Source organism: Hyperoodon ampullatus (genome assembly GCF_949752795.1).
Source record: "Hyperoodon ampullatus genome assembly, chromosome: 7".
Taxonomy (NCBI): Eukaryota; Metazoa; Chordata; class Mammalia; order Artiodactyla; family Ziphiidae; genus Hyperoodon; species Hyperoodon ampullatus.
In genome coordinates this window covers 4,650,365-4,671,576 of record NC_136920.1, presented here as the reverse complement: position 1 = coordinate 4,671,576, position 21,212 = coordinate 4,650,365, and the positions used below count along the sequence as shown (strand labels likewise).

The following is a 21,212-nucleotide window of genomic DNA, read 5'->3' as shown; positions in this document are numbered from 1 at the left end:
CTAAGTGACGGAGCTGGCACCACACCGAGGCCTGCTCATCCCCAGGCTCCTCGGCAGGACAGCCGGAGAACAAGCCCAGGGCCAGAGGCTGCCGCGCTGAGGGGTCTGGGGCTTGCCCAGCCTCGGGCCACCAACCTGCCCAGAGGAGGCTGGAAGGACGGAGCCAGGGAGAGAGCACCTCGGGGGAGGAGAGCTGTGGACAGAGGGGAGGCTGGGCGGGTGGCAGGACTGCCTCAGGACAGCAGAGGGTGGGAGCAGCGGTCCCGGGCCCCAGCTCCAGCCATCGCGGGGCTGCCCCAGGAGACCTCGGCCAGGCTTGCAGGGGACACCGTGAAGGGGACAGAGGCCGGCACGTGAGGGCCGAGGGGACAACCCTGCCAGGCTTGCAAATTCTGGGTAAAAACAAAAGCAAACACATACCCCCAAATAAGCCCGCTTCCTTTCAGAAAGGAAAAAGTCAATAAACGAACAGAAACCCACGCAGGCCCAGGGATCCTCGTCGCGTGAGTGCATTTTCTCCCTATGGAAACCTCGGCGCCCCGGCCGCTGTACTCAAGGGGAAAGGGTGCGGACTGTGGGGACGGGGTCAAGACCTTTCTCCCTCCTCGGGAGGGGCCCTCAGGAGCTTCACACAGCGCCTGGCGGCGGGATGCTGTGGACACCCCGGGCCCTGCCCAGGCCGCGCCCACCCCACAGCATGGCCGGGCTCGTGGCCCCTCACGCAGGAGACTCTGCCTCGAGGGCTCAGCTCCGATGTGTCCTCCTCAGGGGGCCCTCGCTGACTCCCAGGGAAATCACGGCATGTGTACCACGACCGACCACGACCAAGCCTCCGAGAGCGAGACCCCCGCGGGGCTGACCCCCTGCTGGGCCCCAGTGCCCAGTGCAGAGCAGGACTGCCAGGATGTGCCTGGTGCCCAGGACCAGCCCGGCCAAGAGGCCCCAGTCCTCCAAGGAATATCTTGGAAGCAACAGAAAGAGTCGCTACCTTCCTGGGATCGTGGTCCCCTCAGGGAGCCCCACGTCGGCCCTCGGAGGTAGACCTGCCGCCTCCCATTTTACAGATGGGGAAACCAAGGCACGGAGCGGTCACATGCCCTGCCCTGGTCCCAGCGCGGCTGCACGGTGCACCCACCCCTCTGCGCCCCACTGCCGGCCTGGCGGGAAACACAGGTCCCTGGGGTCCAGGAAGAGCCAACACACATAGGCGCACACACGTGCACATGCACGTGCGAAGAGGGGCCGCTCTGTGAGTTAAGGTGTTAGAGGCTGGGAGCCGGCCGGGGCAGAGCTGGACCCTGGGCACCAGCAGGGCTAAGGGCTGTGACTGGGCCGTGGCAGCCACGAACACTCGAGTGTGAATTAGGTGGCTGGGGAGTCACTGCCTGTCGGCCAGCCTGGGGGCGCTGCCAAGAGAACCGTGGCCAGTAACAGCCCCTAAAATTCACAGCCAGCCTTTGCTGCAGCCTCGCTGGGCGCCAGATACCCCGGGCTCTCTGGGTCCTCAATGACAACCCTCCCCAGCTCACGAAAACAGGCACCCAGCTTATACCCAGGGAGGCTGGGTAACCTGCCCAGGGCCACTGAGCAGGTCAGCAGTGGAACAGGATGGCTTCACACCACGCTCCCGCCCGTTTTACCCCACTACTTCCTGTTTCACTGTGTTCCTGATGCTGACCATGTTTCTCTCCCTCGAGCTGAAGCTGGAAAGTTCTTACCCCGGATGACAAGAGCTGAACACCCCCCTCACTGGGCCTGCTGAGTCCATGTAAGAACATCATCCCAGGGGGTCCCTCAGCGGGCAGTAAGTACAGAGAGGCAGACCTGCCCTGTGGACCCCTACTCATCCCACAAAACCCAGTCGTAAAGGCCCTTCTCTGGCTGGGCTCCCAGAGCCCACGGTCTCAGCCCCATACACAACTGTCAACAGGTGCAGGATGGGATGGGGGCAGGTGGCAGCCTGGGGTCCTGGAGACCCTCTGTTCTTAGCTGCATAACACCCCTGGGCTTTGCATGGAGTCCAAGCAGAGGAAGAGCCTTGAAGGGCCGGGGGCCTGGCCCACCCCACCCCCCCCACCCCAGGCCCACAGGGCCTCGGTTTCCCTAGCTCCAGATGAGGTCCTGACCCTTGTTCCACCCACTGAGCGGTGCCGACAGGCCTTGCATGTGAATATCTGGGAGGCCCTGTCCTCACCCAGATCCCCCACTCGGCCCCCAGACCCTTTTGGCCGCACTCTGCCAGGATGCAGTCCAGCCTGGAGAGCCAGAACCTTCTGGAGCCAACAGCTAAGGAGCCAGACTCTTGTTTTAAATGGTGGCTGAACGCAGGGGCGGCTTCTATAGCCTTTCCACTCTAAATTCTAAATTTAGATGCAGGGGGTAAACAGAGCCCGGCAGCCTCCTGACTTGAGGGACCCCCGGGCACTGAACAGAGGAGCCCGTGTTTGCAAAAACTGCTTCCCCTCCACTCAAACTTTAACACAAACAAGCGCATTTTGTTCCAAGGGCAAAGAAAAAAGTCTTAAATCCTCCCCAGCACCTCGGCAGCCAGGCGTGGGGTGCCACACCCGGGGTGAGGGGGAGCTCTCACACCCAGTCAGGCGTCCCCACCTGGGGTAGCGGGAGCGGAGGGGACCCTCAGCCTGGAAACTGAGGCTCGGTGAGGGGAGAGACAGTCTCGTGATGTCCACCTGGGACGGCGCTGTCCTGGGCTGAAGGGTGTCCACCCATATCCATGTCCACCCAGGCCCTCAGAACACAAGCCTATTTGAAAAAAGGGTCTTTGTTGATGCAACTGCGTTCACGATCTGGAGAGGAGATGGTCCTGGGCTCCCTGGGTGGGCCTGGCACCCACTGACCAGTGTCCTGATAAGAGACAGAAGGTGCAGCCACAAACCACCCAGGAGCACTTGGGGCCCCAGAAGCTGGAAGAGGCGGGAAGGACACTCCCCCGGAGCTTTTGGAGGGAGCCGGCCCTGCAACACCGTGATCTCGGACTTCTGGTCTCCAGATCCATGAGAGAACGCAGTTCTGTTATTTTAAGGCACTCAGTCTGTGGGACTTTGCTGTGGCCGCCCCAGGACACTGATGCACCCTCTGTCCTGGTGGCCGCGGACAGAACCGCTTTACGGGCATGTCAACTGATTCATTCCCTCACCCAGCAAACACCGGCCAAGCCTGGATGCTGAGGATGCTGGGGCCACCCCTGTGGCACCTACAGCCCTCCCGGCGGCTCCACACGCAGCAGTGGCCACTCCCCCCAGGAACCCGCCCTCCTGCCCTGGCTCCACAGAGGAAACACAGCAGATGGCCCATCCCAGCGGCCCAGATGCCCCATTTTCGGGTCTGTCTCACACATCCAGCCAGAGGTGCCGGTCTGGCGTGGACGCAGCGTGGTGATGGGCAGTGGCCCAGCCAGCAGGCCTCTCCCTGTCAGGTGCCTGGTGGCTGTACCACCTGGTAGGCAGGTCTGTCCGCCCTGGACGGGGAGCCACGGGGCACGGCAGGGCTGGGCTCGCTCCCCTTGTGGCCCACGGAGCCACGCAGAGGACAGCGAGGGAGAGCCACCATCGGGCTCAGCGGCCAGCTGGCTCCGAAGCCCCCAGCCAGGCTGCTCTGGCTTGCGCTTCCTGAGCTGTTTGTCCAGGACGTGCCAGAAGCACAGCCCATAACTCGAGCCACGGCCGCTCCACCCGCCTAGACAGCTGCAGGGGCACCACCGCTGTGAATGGGAGTCGTCTGCCCAGGAGCTGGGTGGCGGGGGTGCCGGGCCCGCGGGAACAATGGCCAGGCCGGGGCCGCAGCTGATGGCGAGGCTGGGGCACCGGTGCCAAGCCGGGCACAAAGGGGCCGTTTTCCCGGCCGGCGGGCGGATGTTTGCACAGGTGTGCGAGCGGGAGCGGCGTTCGCAGGGGCCGTGCCGGGGGCAGCTCTGAGCGGCCGGGAAGGCGGGGGCCAGTGCCAAGGCCGAGCACCGCTTATCAGCCGAGCTGCGGGCCGTCACCCATGCGCTTCCCACTGCGCCATCCGGCCCCAGGGATCCTCCCGGCTCTGGGCATCCTGTCCCTCCACAGGACCTGCCTGTCACCAGGATGCGTCCCCTCCCCTGCCCTGCACTGGACTGTCCCACCGAACCTGCCGGGGGGATGAGCCGGGGTCTGCCATGCCCGGGCCCGCGGAGGCACGGGCCTGCAGGGGGGCCAGCAGAGCTTGCCTTCCCTGGGCGGCCTGGTACACTGGAAGCTTCCAGAAAAAAACGCTGACTCGGCCAATATCAGGAGCCCCTCCCCCAACACGTGTGGACCTCATGGGGGTGTGGGTGGAGGCGCACGGAGCAGCTTCCCGCTCCACCCGGACCATCTGGGATGGGCCTCCCTGTGGAGGCTGGTGGGGAACCTGGGGAGAGAGTGAACCCCTACCCCGCTTCCGGAAGGAAGCAGGTCAGGGACAGACACGGCCAGGGCCCGGCACAGCCACTGCCCGGACCCGGGACCCCTTGGACCTGGTGCTGCCCCGAGGCCTCAGCCCAACCTCGTGCAGCCTGCGACCCTCTCCTCTCCCTGGCTGAGCGAGCCTGGATGTCAGCCACCTAGCCCCCAGCTCCAAAGGGCTCCCACCGGCCACCATCAGCTTCGGGCAGCTCGTAGCCAGGCCGGTGTCACCCACTCTGCTGCTCAGGCTGTTCTGGACCCCATGGCCCCTGGCACCCAAGCGCACCCCACAGGGAAGGGGGAGAGCAGAGGCCGGCCCACGGCCCAGAGGTGGCCCACGGAGCGGGCATTCGGGCTGCCCCCGCCTTCCCCCACGGCCAGGGTCTGTCGGGGCCACCTTGGCCCCCCGCATGTGCTGTTCCCAGGCCGGTAAGCTGCTGGCCACCCTGCAACTGAGAGCCCAGGACCTGTCTCCCCACAAGGCCCGAGCGGAGGGTTTGTTGAGGGGTGTCCTCTGTGCCCTGAGGCCCACACACCAGTGATGCTGGGCTTCCGTGGTGAGCAGGTCCCCGGGGCCCACGCAGCTCAGACGTCCGCGTCCTACAGCTGGTGGAGACCCCTGCAACCACCCACAGCATGTCCATGTACTGCCCCCCGCGCCACACGTCTCCCTTCCCCACCACAAGCCTGATCCCTGGAAGGAGCCAGCCCACACTCCTGGCCACTTCCAGGCCGAGGCCAGGGTGCTGGCTGCTTGCAGGAGGGGGACACAGCACACCCAAGGAGCCCAACTTCATAGGCGGGGGAGCCTCTAGGCCCCCAGGACAGAAGCCAGGGCACCTCTGTGTCACCGCTGCCCGGGGCCGGCTACAGAATTTGCGGGCCGGATGCGCAGTCAAAACGTGGGAGCACTTTCCTTTTTCCCAGCATCCCCTGACCTGTCATGGTGGCTTCTGTTTGCTCTACAAAGTCACGCTCCTTGGTGCAGGGATACTTGAGGGGCCAGCACAGAACCTCACAGACGCGGGGCACAGGGTGGCGGAAAAGCCGGCCCTGGGGAAGGTGGGAGCTGGGACCGCGTGCGGCCGTCGTGCCCCCTGCACAGTCGCTCTCCGTCCTGCCAGACTTGCCTCCCAAACGGCAAGTTCAAAGCTAAAAACCTTAAGGACCCCACAATGGTGACTGTCGGGCTTTAGGCGTCCAGCGCGGGGCCCTTCTGTGCGCGGAGCCCTGTGCCACCCGCCCATCCAACTACAAACCTGTGCCCAGGCGGGGCTTCAAGCGTTTGGAGGGGTGGTCTCAAGGCGTAAGATCTTGAGAAACCAGAGCCCCAGGGCGACATCCTGGCCCCGCCCCGCCCAGGCCCAGGGTGGGCAGTGGCCACGTGGCCCGAAGGTCCCGACTTACCACCCCCCACCAGAGGGCGTCTGCGTAGCTGCCGAACTCGACCTGGCCCGACTCATTCACGGCGTCCTTCTCGGCCAGGTACACGAAGTAGGAGGAGAAGATGAGGCCCAGGAAGCCGATGTACAGGGTGGTGATCAGCTCCTGGGAGACGGCAAAGGAGGTGTGACCAGCCGGCGCCCACAGGCACCTGGGGCCCTGCGCACCCGCGCCGGGCAGACATCACAGGCAGCAGGGCCTGCCGGCAGCAAGCCCCAACATTTCCCACCAAGTTGACATAAATGCCAGCAGGTCTCACATGCAGACATCGGACTTCAGCACTAACTTATTTTTCCCAACTCGTCAGTGGCAGTGTTGGGTCTCAGCCTCCAGGGACGAGGCCAGTGCCCTGGACCACCGGCCCGGCTCTGGTTCCCGCAGAACCCCGGTGAGATGCAGGGCTGGGCCTCACGAAGGGGTGCGGGTCAGCCGCCTCCACCTTCACGGGGCTGATCATGATCTGCCCCCGTTTTAGATTTCGGGGGCTCTCGGACCCTTTTCCATGTGGCATTTCTGTCTTTCCGTCTGCCCGACAGTCTCTTGTCCCAGCGTGAGGAACGTGAGCACCATCTGCCTGGCAGGCTGGGGACATTGGCCCCTCAGGTTGGGGGCAGGATGGCCCAGCTGGCTCAGGCCGAGGCGGGGCTGAGACCCTGTCCTCCCCCCACCGGACCACCCACCTGGCGGTGGATGAAGACCACCGAGCCCAGCAGCCTCCACGTGCCCCCCTGGCGGTCAACGTGCAGCATCCTCAGGATCTGGAGGAAGCGGATGCCCCTGCGGAGGACAGGTCGCTGTGCGCCCCTCCCCCATGCGCCCCTCCCCCTCCCGAAGCCCAGGGTCAAGGTTGGGGCAGCACGCCACGCCCGGAGCTAAACCTGTACATTTCTCAATTTCTTTGGCCCCCAGACCGTCTTCTGGGGGCGGCCCCAGGATCACCCCAGTTTACAGACGAGCAGACTGACGGCCCCAGACTGTTAGGTCCCAGCCTGAGTCCCAGAAGTGAGTAAGCGCTCCTGCCCACCCAACTCAGCACCGGCCCTGAGCCTGCCCCCTGCCCAGCACACGGCCCTGCTGCTCTCACCCCCCGCACCGGGGAGCCCACAGCCCTGCCTACCTGATGGCCGAGGTGGCAAACACCTGCCCTTTGGAGCCCACGCAGAGGACGACCATGGAGGCCACGACCACGATGAGGTCTGGAGGGGACAGTGCCACCGTCACCAGCCTGGCAGCTGGACACCAGCAAGGAGCCTGGCGGTCAGGCGGGACAGGGCCCAACAGCGGGGACACGGAGATACCTCAATGGGGAAACCAGGCCCTCCGCCCCAGGCACGTGCAGAGGCCACCCGAGCCTACCTCCCTAGCCCTGTCTTGCAGGCCGCTGAGGGCAGCGGACGCCCAGGTTGTGTTGAGCTTGACCAGACCCCCTGCCCTGTGAGCAGCCTCTTGGGACAGAGGACCTGGGCGCTGAGGCTGGCTCCTGTGTGGGGGACCTGGGAGGTCACCCCACTGGCCTTGGGATCCTGCCCTGTCACAGGCGGAGGAGGGACTCCGCCTGGTGGTGCTCGTGATGGGGGTCCGCCTGCCAGATTCTGGGGGAGGGGGCTCAGCCCTTGTCAGGAAACCTCGGGGTGAAGCTTTCAGGGGGGGCGGGCGTGACTCACCGATGATGGAAATGGGCTTCCGGGCAAAGCGCAGCCGGCCCCAGATGCCCACGTACTTGCTGCGGCAGCCGGCTGACCAGAGGCGGACCACGTACTCCGTCCCAAAGAACACGACCAGGACGATCTCCTGCGGGGACGGAGGGGCGTGAGCTCACCTCGCGCCCCTCCCCCGTGCGCCCACTGCGAGCAGGCGGCCTGGGCCCCGGTCTGCTGCATCGCCCACCTGGACAGGCCCAGGTCCACCACCACATTCAGTACCATAGAAAAAAGCTTAGACACTATGACCAAGTGGGATTTATACCTGGAATGCAAGGACAGTTCAGCACATGAAAATCAACCAATGTAATACATGACATTAACAGAACGGAGGGAAAAAAATCACATGGTCTCCTGATCACAACGGATGCAGAAAGAGCATTTGACAAGATTCAGCACCCTTTCATGATAAAAGCAGTAAACAAACTAGGAATAGAGGGAAACTATCTCCGTGTAATAAAAGCCATATATGAAAACCCCACAGTGAACATCATATCAATGGAGAAAGGCTGGAAGCTTTTCCTCCAGGATCAGGACCAAGACAAGGATGCCCACTCTCGCCACTTCTATTCAACAGAGTACTGAAGCCCCAGCCAGAGCAATTAGGCAAGAAAGAGAAATAAAAGGCTTCCAAATTGGAAAGGAAGAAGTAAAATTATCTCTGTTCACAGACGATATGATCTTATGTGTAGAAAGCCCTAAAGATTCCACGCAAAAAACCTGTTAGATCTAATAAATGAGTTCAACAAAGTAGGATACAAAGTTGATCACAAAAATCGGTTGCATTGGGCTTCCCTGGTGGCTCAGTGGTTGAGAATCTGCCTGCCAATGCAGGGGACACGGGTTCGAGCCCTGGTCTGGGAAGATCCCACATGCCGCAGAGCAACTGGGTCTGTGAGCCACAATTACTGAGCCTGCGCGTCTGGAGCCTGTGCTCTGCAACAAGAGAGGCCGTGATAGTGAGAGGCCCGCGCACCGCGATGAGGAGTGGCCCCCGCTCGCCACAACTAGAGAAAGCCCTCGCACAGAAACGAAGACCCAACAAAGCCATAAATAAAAAAATAAATAAATAAATAGTTAAAAAATTAAAAAAAAATCAGTTGCATTTCTATACACAAACCATGAACAATCTGGAAGAGAAATTATAAAATAATTCCATTTACACTAGCACCAAAAAGAATAAAGTACTTATGAATTAACTAAGGAGGTGGGACACTTGTACAATGAAAACTAAACAATATTGTTTAAAGAAATGAAAGACAACAAATAGATGGAAACACATCCCATGTTCATGGATTGGAAGACTTAATACTGTCAAGATGTCAGTGCCACTCAAAGTGACCTGTAGACTCAATGCAATCCCTCTCAAAACCCTGATGACAATCTTTGCAGAAATAGAAAAAGCCCTCAAATTCACACGAAATCTCAAGGGCCCCTGAATAGCCAAAACAAGATGTGGTCCATCCACACAACGGAATATTCCTCAGCCTTATAAAGGAAGGAAGTTCTGGCACAGGCTACAGCGTGGATGGACCTGAGGACGTTGTCAGCTCACTTCCAGCTGGTTCCCTGCCCTGTCCCCACCCTGCCCCAACCCAGGGAACACAGCCCTGTCTGGGGACTTCTGCTCCCACTGGGTGACAGGTGGCCAGGCCTGCTCCCATGCCCGGCCTTGCCTTCCCCCACCAGGGAGCCCACCAGGAGGGGGTAACCGGACACTTGTTCCCAAATATCCATAATTAGGAAGGAATACTTATACCATCCAGCTTGTGTTTGGGGCAAGCTCAGGGGATAATGGGAGAAAATGTGGGAAATTTACCGCTTTCCTTTTGCAAGAAAGTTCTTGGTTTGCAACGTCAAGTTCTTCAGGGTGGGGGTATGTATGGTTGGGGTCACGTGGGGGATGGTGGAGAGTGAGGGAGGGTGGACGCTCGCAGGCTCTGTGGCCTCAGAGGGTCATGCTGGTGCCACCTCTGTCCTCAGCTGGAGGGTGGCTGAGGGAAGGGGCCATGTTTACCTGCCCGCCGCCCTCTCCCCGGCCCCGGAGCATGCCTGCCTTGGTTGGCCCTGGACATGGATCTGCTGAGTGAGTGAATGAATGAATGAACGAACGAACGAACGACCGATCAGACCAACGAACGACCGAGGGCTCCCTGGTACCAGGGCTTCGTCTCGGGCGTGTGTTTCCCGAGATTCTGGCCCGGCTAGTCCTAAGTGGGTGTGAGGAGGAGATGACAGACAGGAGGCCCTAGCAATGAACGCCGGCGTAGGGGTGTAGCGGCTGGAGGGTCCGGCTTCCAGTGTTTGGCCATCTCGACAAGGGCCGCAGAGCCACCTCCTCTGGGTCTCCAAAGCTGAGACACCAGTGCTGGCACCTTCACAGAGGCGGGGTCACCGGACTGCTGATGGCCCTGAGGGGGCGGACAGAGTCCGCCAAAGAGCAGTCCTCAGGGCCTCCATCCCAGCTCTGCAAAACCATACGCCATTGGGCTGATCAGTCACTTAGCAGGTTTGTTCTTATTTTGATGCATTATTTTGTTACTTAAGTACCTTCTCCAGCCACGTCCTGAGCATATTCAAAGTGGTAGAAATCTTATAAACATCAGGTAAGAGCTTACTTGCAGTTCAGTCTTGCAACAGACCTTTAGATAAATAAGTAACTCCCAGGGTTGGCTGTTGATGCTGTGTCTCCCCCTCCCCCCAGATTATCCTGGCCTCGAGCTCAGAGCTACCCCTGCCCTCTTGGGGCTGGCAGGCTGGGGCTGGGGGACTCTCCCTCTGGAGGGGTGAGGTGTAGGAATAATTTAAAACAACGCTAATCCCAAAATCCCGTTTGAGTCTGGAATGCAGCTCGAGGCCGGGCTGTGCATTCATGTGGCCCCGCTGGCATGCTGGGCGGGAGAGAGCCCGGACCGGGGCGGGGGGAGCACACGTTTGCTCCAAGCTGAAATGATCCCCACACCATCAGCCTCGAGCGCTGGGCAGGGTGGCACTTGGGGCCAAGGCCGGGGCCTCCGGACTGGCCGCCGCTCGCCGGGACCTCCAGGGCCTCCCTGTGGCCCCGGCCATCACCATCTTTTGGAGCCATCTGTCCACTGACCTGGGTGCCGGGAGGGCGGACAGGCTGGCCCGAAGTTCTGGACCTGCAGGGACTCTGGAATTTTTTCACCAGAGGGGCCTGGGCCACCCTGGGCTGGGGGCTGCTCTGGGGGCTTTGACTGGGCTGGACTGTCCATCTGTGGAAGCCAGTAGGCTAGGGCCTGCCGGAGGGCTGACCCCCCCAAGTCTTCCTGTGGGGCTGCCCCTGACTCAGGGGACAGCACCCCCAGTCCAAAGCAGACTCACGGAATGGCAGGGCTGCCTCCTCTTAGCTCCGGGGAAAGGGGGACCAGCCTCCAGCCTCAGTGACCCAGACCCAGAAGGATGACCCCCGCACCCCTGCCCCCGGCCACCCTCCGCGCCCTGGGTTTTCTCCAGCCGGCAGGGGCGGGCCTGCAGCTCGGCTCTCTCTGCAGACCAGGCCCTGAGCAAGCCCCGGAGGGGAACACAGAGGCCTCAAGCTCCCCCCAGAGCCTGCCCACCTCAGCCCCTGCCTCCACACCCCAGTTCAAGCCACGGCCCTGGCCCCATGGCCCACACTGAGGGTCAGGGCTCGCCCTGGCCCACCTGAGAGCCTGCCGCCGGCCCAAGGCACGCCCCCCCTCCCCGCCTGGGCCCAAGTGCTCGGCCTGGGACCCTGTCCTTCCAGCTCCTCCCCACCCCGCCCCCCAGGTCCCCACACCCCCCTCGGTCCCGCTCAGGCCCCCCATCACACCTGACCCCTCCACTGATAAGAGTCAGCCCAGAGGCCCCTGTCCGCGAGCCCACGTGGTGCCTGCGTGCCCACATGTGAGCAGGGGTCAAGGATACCGGCCGGAGCACGGCCCTGAGCTCTGCCCCACAGATATGGGGAGAAGGGGCCGTCCTCGTGTCAGGGACCTCCGCTAAGACCACAGTCACCAGAGGGACGAAGGGCCCCCTCCCACCTGGCCACTGTCCCTCAGACAAAGCAAGGTCGCCTCCCAGCTGCAGTTGGCCTCATGGACCGGGGACCTGTGAGCCGGCCGGGCGCCAAGACCAGAGCACAGGCCCGAGAATCCCCCGCCTGCGGGAAGCAGACCAGGCACTCAGATGTCAGGGCTCCAGGCAGCCACGAGCCCCCCACCTGGCGGCCGTGCCCCTCCTTCTGTGAGTTTCAGAGCAGCGGGTCCTGGGCTCCCCATGTGTCTCCCAAGCAGCAGGGTTTGGGGTGGCTCTTGGCAGTATTATTTGTAAAGTTTAGAATTATTTTAAGAAACAAAGTTCCTAAGAAACAACTCAATTAAAAAATGGGTATGAAACTTGAATAGGCATTTCTCTAGAGAAGACATACAGACGGTCAAGAAGCACATGAAAAGCTGTTCAACACCACTGGTCATCGGGAAACGCAAATCGAAACCACAGCGAGACACCGCCTCACACCCATCAGGATGGCTACTATCAGGAAAACGAGATAAGTGCTGGCGCGGATGCAGAGAAACTGGAGCCTTGCGCATGGTGGGCGGGAATGTAAAATGGCGCGGCCACTGTGGAAGAGTGTGGAGGGTCCTCGAAAAATTAAAAATAGAATCACATGTGATCCAGCAATTCCACTTCTGGGTGTAGCCTCAAAAAAAAGAAAGAAAGAAAGAAAGAAAGCAGGATCTCAAAGGTATTTGCACACCCGTGTTCACAGCAGCGCTATTCACAACACCCAAAAGGTGGAAGCAACCCAAGTGTCCGTCGAATGAACAGATACACAAACTGAGGTCCATCCACACTAAGGAATATTATTCAGCCTTACAAGGAAGGCAATTCTGACACAGGCTGTGATGTGGACGAACCTTGGGGACATACACTCAGTGAGAGAATCCAGACACAGAAGGACAAATCCTGTCTGATTCCACCCACATGAGGTCCCTGGAGGAGTCACATCCATAGAGACAGAAAGTAGACGGTGGGGTCCCGGGGCTGGGGGAGGGGAGTGCGTGTGTAATGGGGACAGAGTCTCTGTTTGGAAAGACAGAAACTTCTGGAGGCAGATGGTGTGATGTTTCCTCAACAGCGTGAATGTACTTAATGCCACCAAACTGTGCACTTAAAAATGGTTAAGGTGGGGGCTTCCCTGGTGGCGCAGCGGTTGAGAATCTGCCTGCTAATGCAGGGGACACGGGTTCGAGCCCTGGTCTGGGAAGATCCCACGTGCCGCGGAGCAATTAGGCCCGTGAGCCACAACTACTGAGCCTGCGCGTCTGTAGCCTGTGCTCCGCAACAAGAGAGGCCGCGATAGTGAGAGGCCTGCGCACCGCGATGAAGAGTGGCCTCCGCTTGCCACAAATAGAGAAAGCCCTCGCACAGAAACGAAGACCCAACAGAGCAAAAATAAATTAAAAAAAAAAAAAAAAGGTTAAGGTGGTAACCTGTATGTTCTATGTATATTACCACAATTTCAATAAAAAGAAAGCCTTTTGGTGGCTGCCAGGGGCTGGGGGAGTGAGGAATGGGGGCCACTGCTGATGGGTGCAGGGTTCCCTTTCCGGGTGACAACAAAGTTCTGAAACTAGACGGAGGTGGTGGTGGCGCAATGTTGTTGACGCGTTAAATGCACTTGAAAACGGTAACCTGTGTGGCGTGTGTGTTTTTCCACGACACAAACGTCCCCTGCCCCCGGGCGCTCTGTGCTCAGGCCTCTGCCTGGACCTTGGGGCTGGCCCCGCGGGGCAGAAACAGCCGTCCTTGAGCCTCTGGCTCTTAATCTTTGTGGTCCATTGTTAGTTCACTGTTAAATGAGCAAACGGAGCCCAGTGATTGCCTGCAAAGGCCACTCGGGTGCAGCCGCGTCCCCAGTAGAGGACAGTGCAGGAAGTGAAGCACAAAGGCCAGGCCGCACTGGACACGGACGGGCACTGGACCCCCAAGACAGAGTGCGGCGCCGGGCCGAGGGCACCGGCTACCAACAGGACGCCCAGGGCCCTGCTCGCTCTGCACGAGGAGGCCCTGCTGTCGGGCAGACGAACGCTGGGACCCCCGAGCTCGACCAAGTTACAAGTAAGGGGAACCAGCCCGCACCCGCCTTCGGCGTTTTGGGGTAACGGCAGTCAACAGCAGATCCGCAAATCCCAAGAGTCAAGATAAAGGTTCAGAAAAGCAGGTGCTTATCTGGGTTTTCCAGCCCCGGTACACAAAGGGGAAAGGGTGCGGATTCCTTGGGCGTTTCGTAATCCCCGTGGCACCACTGCCCACCCCCCAGAAGGGTGAAGGTCCACGCGGCCGTCTTATCTATTGTTTCATTTTTATCAGCTCGTGAATCCCCCTCATCCATCGGGAAAGTTGTCTAAAGCCCGATGTGTTTTGAGGCTCAGCCCTGCCCGCATCGCCTGGTTCAAAAGCGCTGGGAACGGCCCGGCGGAGCACGGCCCCCGTGTGACAGATAGGGAGCCGGCCTGGAGGTTAAGCCCCGCGCATGGCCTGTGCTCAGAGCCTAGCTTCTCGGATGAAAGGGTTTGTTTTGTTGTTTTTGCTAAACAATAAAGGAAGCCTCATGGATCCTTATCGCTACCGTCCTGGTGCTCAGATGTTACTGCTCTGTTATCTTCATAATGAAAAATCAATTTTAAAGAGAGTTGGAAGGTTAACTGCCGGGAATTAAGCGCTGAGCTTTGTGGGGTGGAGGGGTGGGGGCCGACGGAAAGCAGAAATTGGGCTTGAGGACAAAAGGCACGGCACCCTCCCAGGCGGCCCTGTGGATGCCAGACGTGGGCAACTCGGAGATGGGGCCTGGGGGACCCACTGCGGGACCTCCTGGTCCCTCAAAGGCTTCCGGGTGAGAAGGACGCCTGTGCTTTCTGGGGTAAACAAGATTTCACCAGACAGATGGGGGAGCCTGGAGGAGAGGTGGACTTGGGGGCCAGACCACGCCACCCGTCAGGGCCAGGGGCGCCGGCCACCAGGGTGAGGTCTCTGGAAGAGGTGTGGGCCGCCTGGCCCTGGCCAGGTGTCCCCATGGGGGGGCGCTGGGGTCCCTAGCACAGACCCCGGTCGGCGGGCTCCAGGGCCAGCTGTTCTACCTCCACGTGGGACCCGATAAGCCACAGAGGGGGACGGCCTCGGCATTCCCGGGAAGGTCAGCTGGCCGGAGGGCGCGGAGCAGGCGTGCATGCTGCTCAAAGGCTCTTTGTTCGGGGGCCTGCCTGAGGCCAGCTGCTCCCAGCCGCGCACCCATGCGAGGGCCGTGGGCCTCCTGGTGACATGTGCTGGGCACAGCTGGCCGCCCTCCCCCCACTGTGGAACACCAGCACCTCCACCCAGCCAGAGCTGCCGGCCTGGGGCAGGCGCATGCTGTGGCCCTGCACGGGGCCAGGATTCTGCCCGCCCAGGACCCACTGGGGGGCTGACCCCCACAGCCCTCCCCACCCAACTCCCCCTGACCCATGGGGAGCCCCTCTGCTCGGCTGTGTCCACCGGTGCCACGGCATCCCTGGATGCGCGGCCACCGCCTTGCCCCTGGGCCCCTCTGCATCCTGCCCGAGGTCCCAGCGGCCCGAGGTGGCCATGACAGGGTCGGTGGGCCAGGCCCTGGGTCAGGCGCTGGGAGGAGGGAGGGGTCGGCTCTGTGGCCCGAGGGGCATCCACGCCAGGACAGAGGGGCAGGCCGGGCCCCCGAAAGTGTCCACCCTCCCGCAGGACAGTGAGATCCAGGGCCACCAAACGCCCAGGGCTGCTGACCCGGGTCAGCCCCTCAAGCCCGCGGTGCCTCAGTGACCCCGTCCATGAAATGCGGGTGCTGGCGGGACCCACCTCCTCGGGCTGTGGGGAGGAAGGATCTAGAAGACAGGGTTGTGTTGAGTGGGGAGGCCTAGAGGAGGGCCCAACCCAGACGGGTCTCACAGTACAGACGGCCCTCCTGACTGGCGCCCAGACCCCGTCTGACAGATGCTGAACCCTTCGCTGCCTGTCCTGTCCTGAGCTTGCGTCCCCCCTCCCCAACCAGGCAGCAGCGCTCAGCCCAGCCCGGGGGACCCCTCCCCATGCCACCTCCTCAGCTGTCTGTCCAAGGCCGGGCCTATCTTTACCCCAGAAGCCCAGTCCAGCCCCGAGCCCACAAGGCACCCACCTGCTGCTCAAAGGGCCACATGGCAACTCCCTATGGGGTTTCCTTGCTCCTTGATGGGCCTGCATCCCCTCCCCAGAGAGGGTCGGGTCCCCTGGGCTCCCCCTTGTACAGTCAACCCCAGCCCCATGGGAGCCACATTTGAACACTTCACGACGACTCCACAGGCTGAGTGGCCACTGGGCAGGGCCAAGGATGGCCCACCTCCCACAGGGGCACCTCCTCCACCACGAGCTCCCCGGAAACCCTCTTCCAGGGAGCAAGCAAAGCACAAGGACGTCCCTGGAGCAACCCCTTCCTGCAGCCAGGCACTCAGGACCCCACTCCGTGGAGAGCCAGGGTGCAGTGGGGGTCAGTCCAGGCCCCTCCAGCACCACTACCGCCCCCTTCACCCTCTGTCCGAAGTTCTGCAAGTAACTGCAAACCCCAGCACCTGTCACTCTGGGCACAGCAAATGGGTCCGAGCCCCGAGGGAGCGGGTATGTGATGGGGGTTTCAGCAAGACGGGGGCCTTGGGGCACACCGTGCCCTGGCACGTTCTCGGGCCCGTTCTCGTGGCGGCCAGATCCTTCCCAGCATCGCAGGCGGTCAGGCTCAGCCTCTGGAAAAAGGCCTCCCGCCTAGAGCAGGGAGGGGAGCGGCGCGAGGTCATTTTAATTTCACGTGGACTGCCGGTGCCAACCCAACTAAAGTCACACGAGTTGCAGGTGGTTTAATGAGGTACCTCCAGCCCTGGGACCAGCGACACGGGGGTGCCCAAGCGCCGCCTGCTTCCTCCCCACCTGAGTGTCCCCAGGTCAGCGGGTGGACGCGGTTTGGCGCCCTGACACCTGGCTGGCACAGGAGAGGCAGATGCGGCCGAAAAGAGGGCCCCCAGGTGGTAGTCTGGGCAGATTCTGACAAAGCAAAGCCTGCTCGTCCCCCAACCCCAGGGTGCCTGGCAGATGGTGGGCATCCAGGAGGCATTTGGTAAAAAAACAGAAAAATGCGTGTGTGTGTGTTTACACAAAATATAACCTATATACTTTTACTGTATTATTATTTGCTTTTCACGAGTGAATTTCAACCACCCTGGGGAGATGCACTTGAGAAGACAACGAAGCCACTGGCAAGTGACGTGGGCAACAGCGTGGAAAGGACAAATGTCCCGTCGGCGTTGGGCCCGGATGGGGGCCCGGGAAGTGCCCTCCTGCATGCAGAGGGGCTGCTTTCATCACTGAATGCGGCCTGCGTGCTCCCCACTGGCCTCCTCTCCCTGATGGCCACGTAGGAGAGCGCTGCTTAATCCCCAAATAGTCAAGCCTTTTTGGTGACCTTGTAACCATTTATTTCTAATTGTATTGGGCTTTGATGAGAAAATGTAAACAGCTAAGTCTCAATTTTTCCAAGTGTGTTAGGTGTTTTTATGGCCACATAAAGTGACTGGTCTTTACAAGTGTTCCATGGGCATAAACAAAACACCTCCGTGATTAGGATCCATAGCTATAGTGCTGGTTTTGAAATGTGGGAAGAGGGCCTTCCACCATGCGGCCCACCACCCCAGAATTAGGGCCTGTAGCCCCAGCTGACTCCAGGCAGGGCAGAGGGGAGCCATCCCCACGGACCCTAAGCTCTTCGTGATGGTTGTTTGAAGGAGCCACATTTGGGGATGCTTGTTGCCTGACTATAGGTAACAGGGACTTATTTGGGCTTACTGTTGGAATCTGAAATTGCTCACAATTGCAACGTGTCACCATCCGTGTCTCTACTGATTTTTTCATCTGCTAGAATCATCCTGTGCTGAGAAAGATGCATTAAAATTTCCCGTGAGTATCACAGTCAACCCCTGCATTTCCAATGGTGCTTGCTTTACATATTTTGTTATGTTCTCTGATGCATAAAAGTTTTCTCCCCTAGAAATGGTGCCTTGTCCAGGCCGGTCTCAGCACGGACCCTGATGCTGTCCACGCTGCTTTTGTTTCTTCCTTTTGTGTGCACTTGCTGGGCATCACTTTGGCCATCCCTTCATTTTTCAACTGTCATCACCAGTTTGCTTGACTGAATTCCTCTGAACAATGTATTTGTTAAAAATAAAAACCCTTCTGACAGTCTCTGCCTTTTAACAGAGGCATTCAAGCCATGTGCATTTAGTGTAAAACTGGATACCTCTGGCTTCTTTCCACTTTACTGTCTATTTGCTATTTCACTTGGTTTGTTTCTTTCATTCTCTTCATAGTCGTCAAGTTGATCAGCATATTACCCATTTCCTTTTTATTCAAGAATTTGGGAGTTTCACTGAACCCTTCCATTCCATCACTGTGATCCTTCAGTTCCTTAACTCATAACCAAACCTGCTCCGGCCTAGGAACAGTTTCCACTGTAGAGTTTCCCCTACGGCTGTCTCCCCAGTGAGGCAGGAATTGGCGTGACATTTTTTCCTGTCAGTGGCTCTGTGGGTGAATAAAGCATCTCCAATGTTGCTTTTATAGACCCCATGAAACCCTGCACCTTTTGCAAGAACGCTAACTTCACCTTGCAGTCAACTAGCATCCTGTGGTCAGACACAGACGGTGGGGACGTGGCAGGGAGCAGGCGTGGCAGACGGGGTCTCTGGGACAGGACTGAGGACAAGTGATGACTTCATTATGGGACATCTGCGTGCTGTGAGGATTCTGCTTTCCTTCCTTACAGCTACTCTGGCAACTGCCTGCTGTGACGATGAGAGATGGAGGACCCACCAGGCTTCAGAATCTCAACGACTCTGGAAACCAAATAAATTCGTTATTTGGTTTTTGCTTCCACATTTCAAGAGGCAAAACTCTCCACGTGCGTGCACTTAGGTATCTGGGAATATCTTCCTCCCAAGCAGATAAAAAGAAAGAAACGACCCATCCTTTGCTTCCTTCCTTCATTTATTCATCCTGGTCCCAGCACAGTGACCCCCGCCCCCCAGAACTGCTGGGCCAGCTTGCCATCTTCCCAATGCTGGGAACACCAGAGCCCGATCCTTTGTCCATCCAGCTGCACCTACTGTGTGCCAGGCGCTCTGCGTGGACCACGTCCTTGATGCACACTCACGGGCCTGACATCTCCATGAGCCACTTGGCACACTCCTGCTGGGCACCTGGATGCCCAGCCCATGCCCGAGGCCACCCTCCTCCTGGGGGCTCAGGGAGGAGCACAGAGGGCTGGGGCAGCAGCTGTGTGCACACGGCCTCCTTTCTGTCCTCAGCGGCCACCTCTTTCCTGAGCCTTCACCTTTGCGGCTCCTCCCCTGCCCCTCAGCCCCCTTCTCCCCTCGGTGCCACCTTCACAGGGGTCTGCCGGCCCGTCCCCACCACCAGCTTCCTCTACCGCCCAGTCCTCTCATCATATTAGAAGCCCCCTGGTTTCCCCTCACGAGGTCACTGTTGTCACAGTGGGATGCAGGGCCGGAGCACAGGAACCTCTCCCATCTCACTCTGGCTGAGTCCCGGGCTCTGAGCACAGCACCAAATCCAGGACCCGGGCTGGGCCGTTAGAACCACGGGCGACAACAGTCCCTGAGGGCTACTCGCCCCTCATGCCAACAGGGGCAGGTCAGAATGACCCCCAACCTCCCTCGCTCAACAAGTCTGCCCCACTCGGGCGCCATTCGGGGTTGACGTGTGTCCCTCCCAAATTCGTAAGTTGAAGTCCTGACCCCTCAGGATGCGACCTTATGTGGAAACGTGGTCATTGCAGATGTGATTAAGTTGAGGTTACTAGGATGGGCCCCTAATCCAATCCGACGGGTGTCCTTATAAACGGGGGACATTAGGACACACACAGGAGAGCCCCATGTGAACATGGGGAAGCAGAGATCAGGGTGATGCTTCCACAAGCCAAGGAATGTCCCTGGTCACCACCAAACCACCAGAGCTGGGGGAGGCCCCCTCCCAGCCTCAGATACCAACCCCCCACGCCTTGATCACAAACCCCTGGCCTGAGGGGGTGGCAATGGTGCCGGGGGCTCCAGCTTGATACCACGGCCAAGCCAAGGGTCCCTGGGGACATCCAGGCTGTAGGCCCTGAAGCTTTGTCCTCCTGGGAAGGGGTCCCGGAACATCGGTCGCCCCTTTCCCACTCCGTGGAAAAACTCATGATGCTGGCGGCCAGCAGAAGAGAAGCCAAGGCCCCAGGTGGGAAGAGGGGGTGTGGCGGGAGAGGCACCGGGGCTCTGAGTAGAGGAAAGGCAGGTGGGGGTTTCGGGGAGGCAGGTCCTGAGCCCCAGACAGGAGTGGCTGGCAAGGGCGGGAGGGAGCCCGCCGTGCCCACGGCAGCACCGTCAGCTGCCCGGCAGCCAGCTCTACACGTATTTAAAGCAAATCCCCCATCTTCCCCAGGCGGGGAGCGCTGTTTCTGTCCACAGGGCAGCTACACGGGGTTGACTTTCAGCCCAGGAACCCCACTTCTGAGGGCTGTGTACCCCAAAGAAGCCCCGCCCCACCGATCTCTGCCTTGGCCACTCGGCTCAGGGAGGAGGACCATGGCGGGGGCGGTGGGGATTTTCTCTGCCGAGCTTCTCAAAGTGTGTTATTGAAGAATTGACCCAGAACTAGAAGCTGACCACAGCGGAGACTTGGGGATGAAAACCCTTCCTAAGGATCTGGTCCAGGCACTGCGCTGCATGCACTCAGGCTGCTCCCACCCGTGTGTGAGCGAGAGCACGTGCACATGTGTGCGTGTGCGTGGTGTGCGTGCGCCCGAGCATGCACGCGTGTGCGCTGCGCACGGGCCGTTCCTCTGTGTCCTGACAGCTGGGGACCTGCTCTGATGCTGCTCGTCTAGAGATTTTAATGACAGGCGTGAATTTAAACAGTTTTTTTTTTTTTCTTTCCTTTCAGGAATGTTTTAAGGGATTGAGAGGAAATTGTGCACGGATTTTGCTGTTTCAAGAGCTGATATGTGAGCAGCTTCAGACGACGTGTGTTGTTTTAGGGCCGAAGTTTACAAAGTAAGAGTGTGACACAAAGGCAGCCATGCCGGGGACTTGAGAGCTGGCTACTTGGATTTCGCTCCTCAGAGAAGGGGCTGCCTTCCCAGGGAGCAGAACTGGAAGGAAACGGCGAAAGTCTGATCTTCAGCCCCCCATGTCCCCGCCCCCCGCCCCGACGGTGACCTGTTCCCAGAGAGCAGGGGCAGCCAGCAGCCGAGGGGATGGGGAGGGGGCTTGGAGCAGCTCTGGGCCAGAGGCCACCAGCCCTCTGGTGTCCCCTCTCGGGGCACCCAGGAGGCCTCCTGCATTCCGACAGCTGTGTGCGGATGCTACAAACCCCACGGTCCCTAGGCTGCCCGGGAGTGACACCCATCACAAGATGGTCTTGTCCCCAGTCTGGGCTGGGGCTCCGGCTCCTTGGGGACAATGTCTTCGAAGACACAAACTATTGAAAGTTCCCTGAGAAGAAAAAGAGAACCCGAATAGCCCCGATCTACGAACGACATTGAATTCCTAACAGAAAATTTTCCCACTCA

The 21,212-nt window shown here is 59.9% G+C and overlaps 1 protein-coding gene across 3 annotated transcripts in view; it reads right to left on the bottom strand.

Annotated features, from left to right (window-relative positions):
* KCNQ1 (potassium voltage-gated channel subfamily Q member 1) overlaps positions 1-21,212 on the bottom strand; it is a gene marked incomplete at both ends in the record, with an annotated part of 349,658 nt that overhangs the window by 248,847 nt on the left and 79,599 nt on the right. For 2 of the 3 annotated variants that reach the window (XM_079709065.1, XM_079709066.1), the window contains 4 exons: positions 5,838-5,978; positions 6,554-6,650; positions 6,991-7,069; positions 7,538-7,664. The exons of the other annotated variant lie outside the window; for it this stretch is intronic. In XM_079709065.1, coding sequence (XP_079565191.1) covers positions 5,838-5,978; positions 6,554-6,650; positions 6,991-7,069; positions 7,538-7,664 — 444 coding nt within the window. The remainder of the gene's footprint in view (positions 1-5,837; positions 5,979-6,553; positions 6,651-6,990; positions 7,070-7,537; positions 7,665-21,212) is intronic. 3 annotated transcript variants of the gene reach the window in all.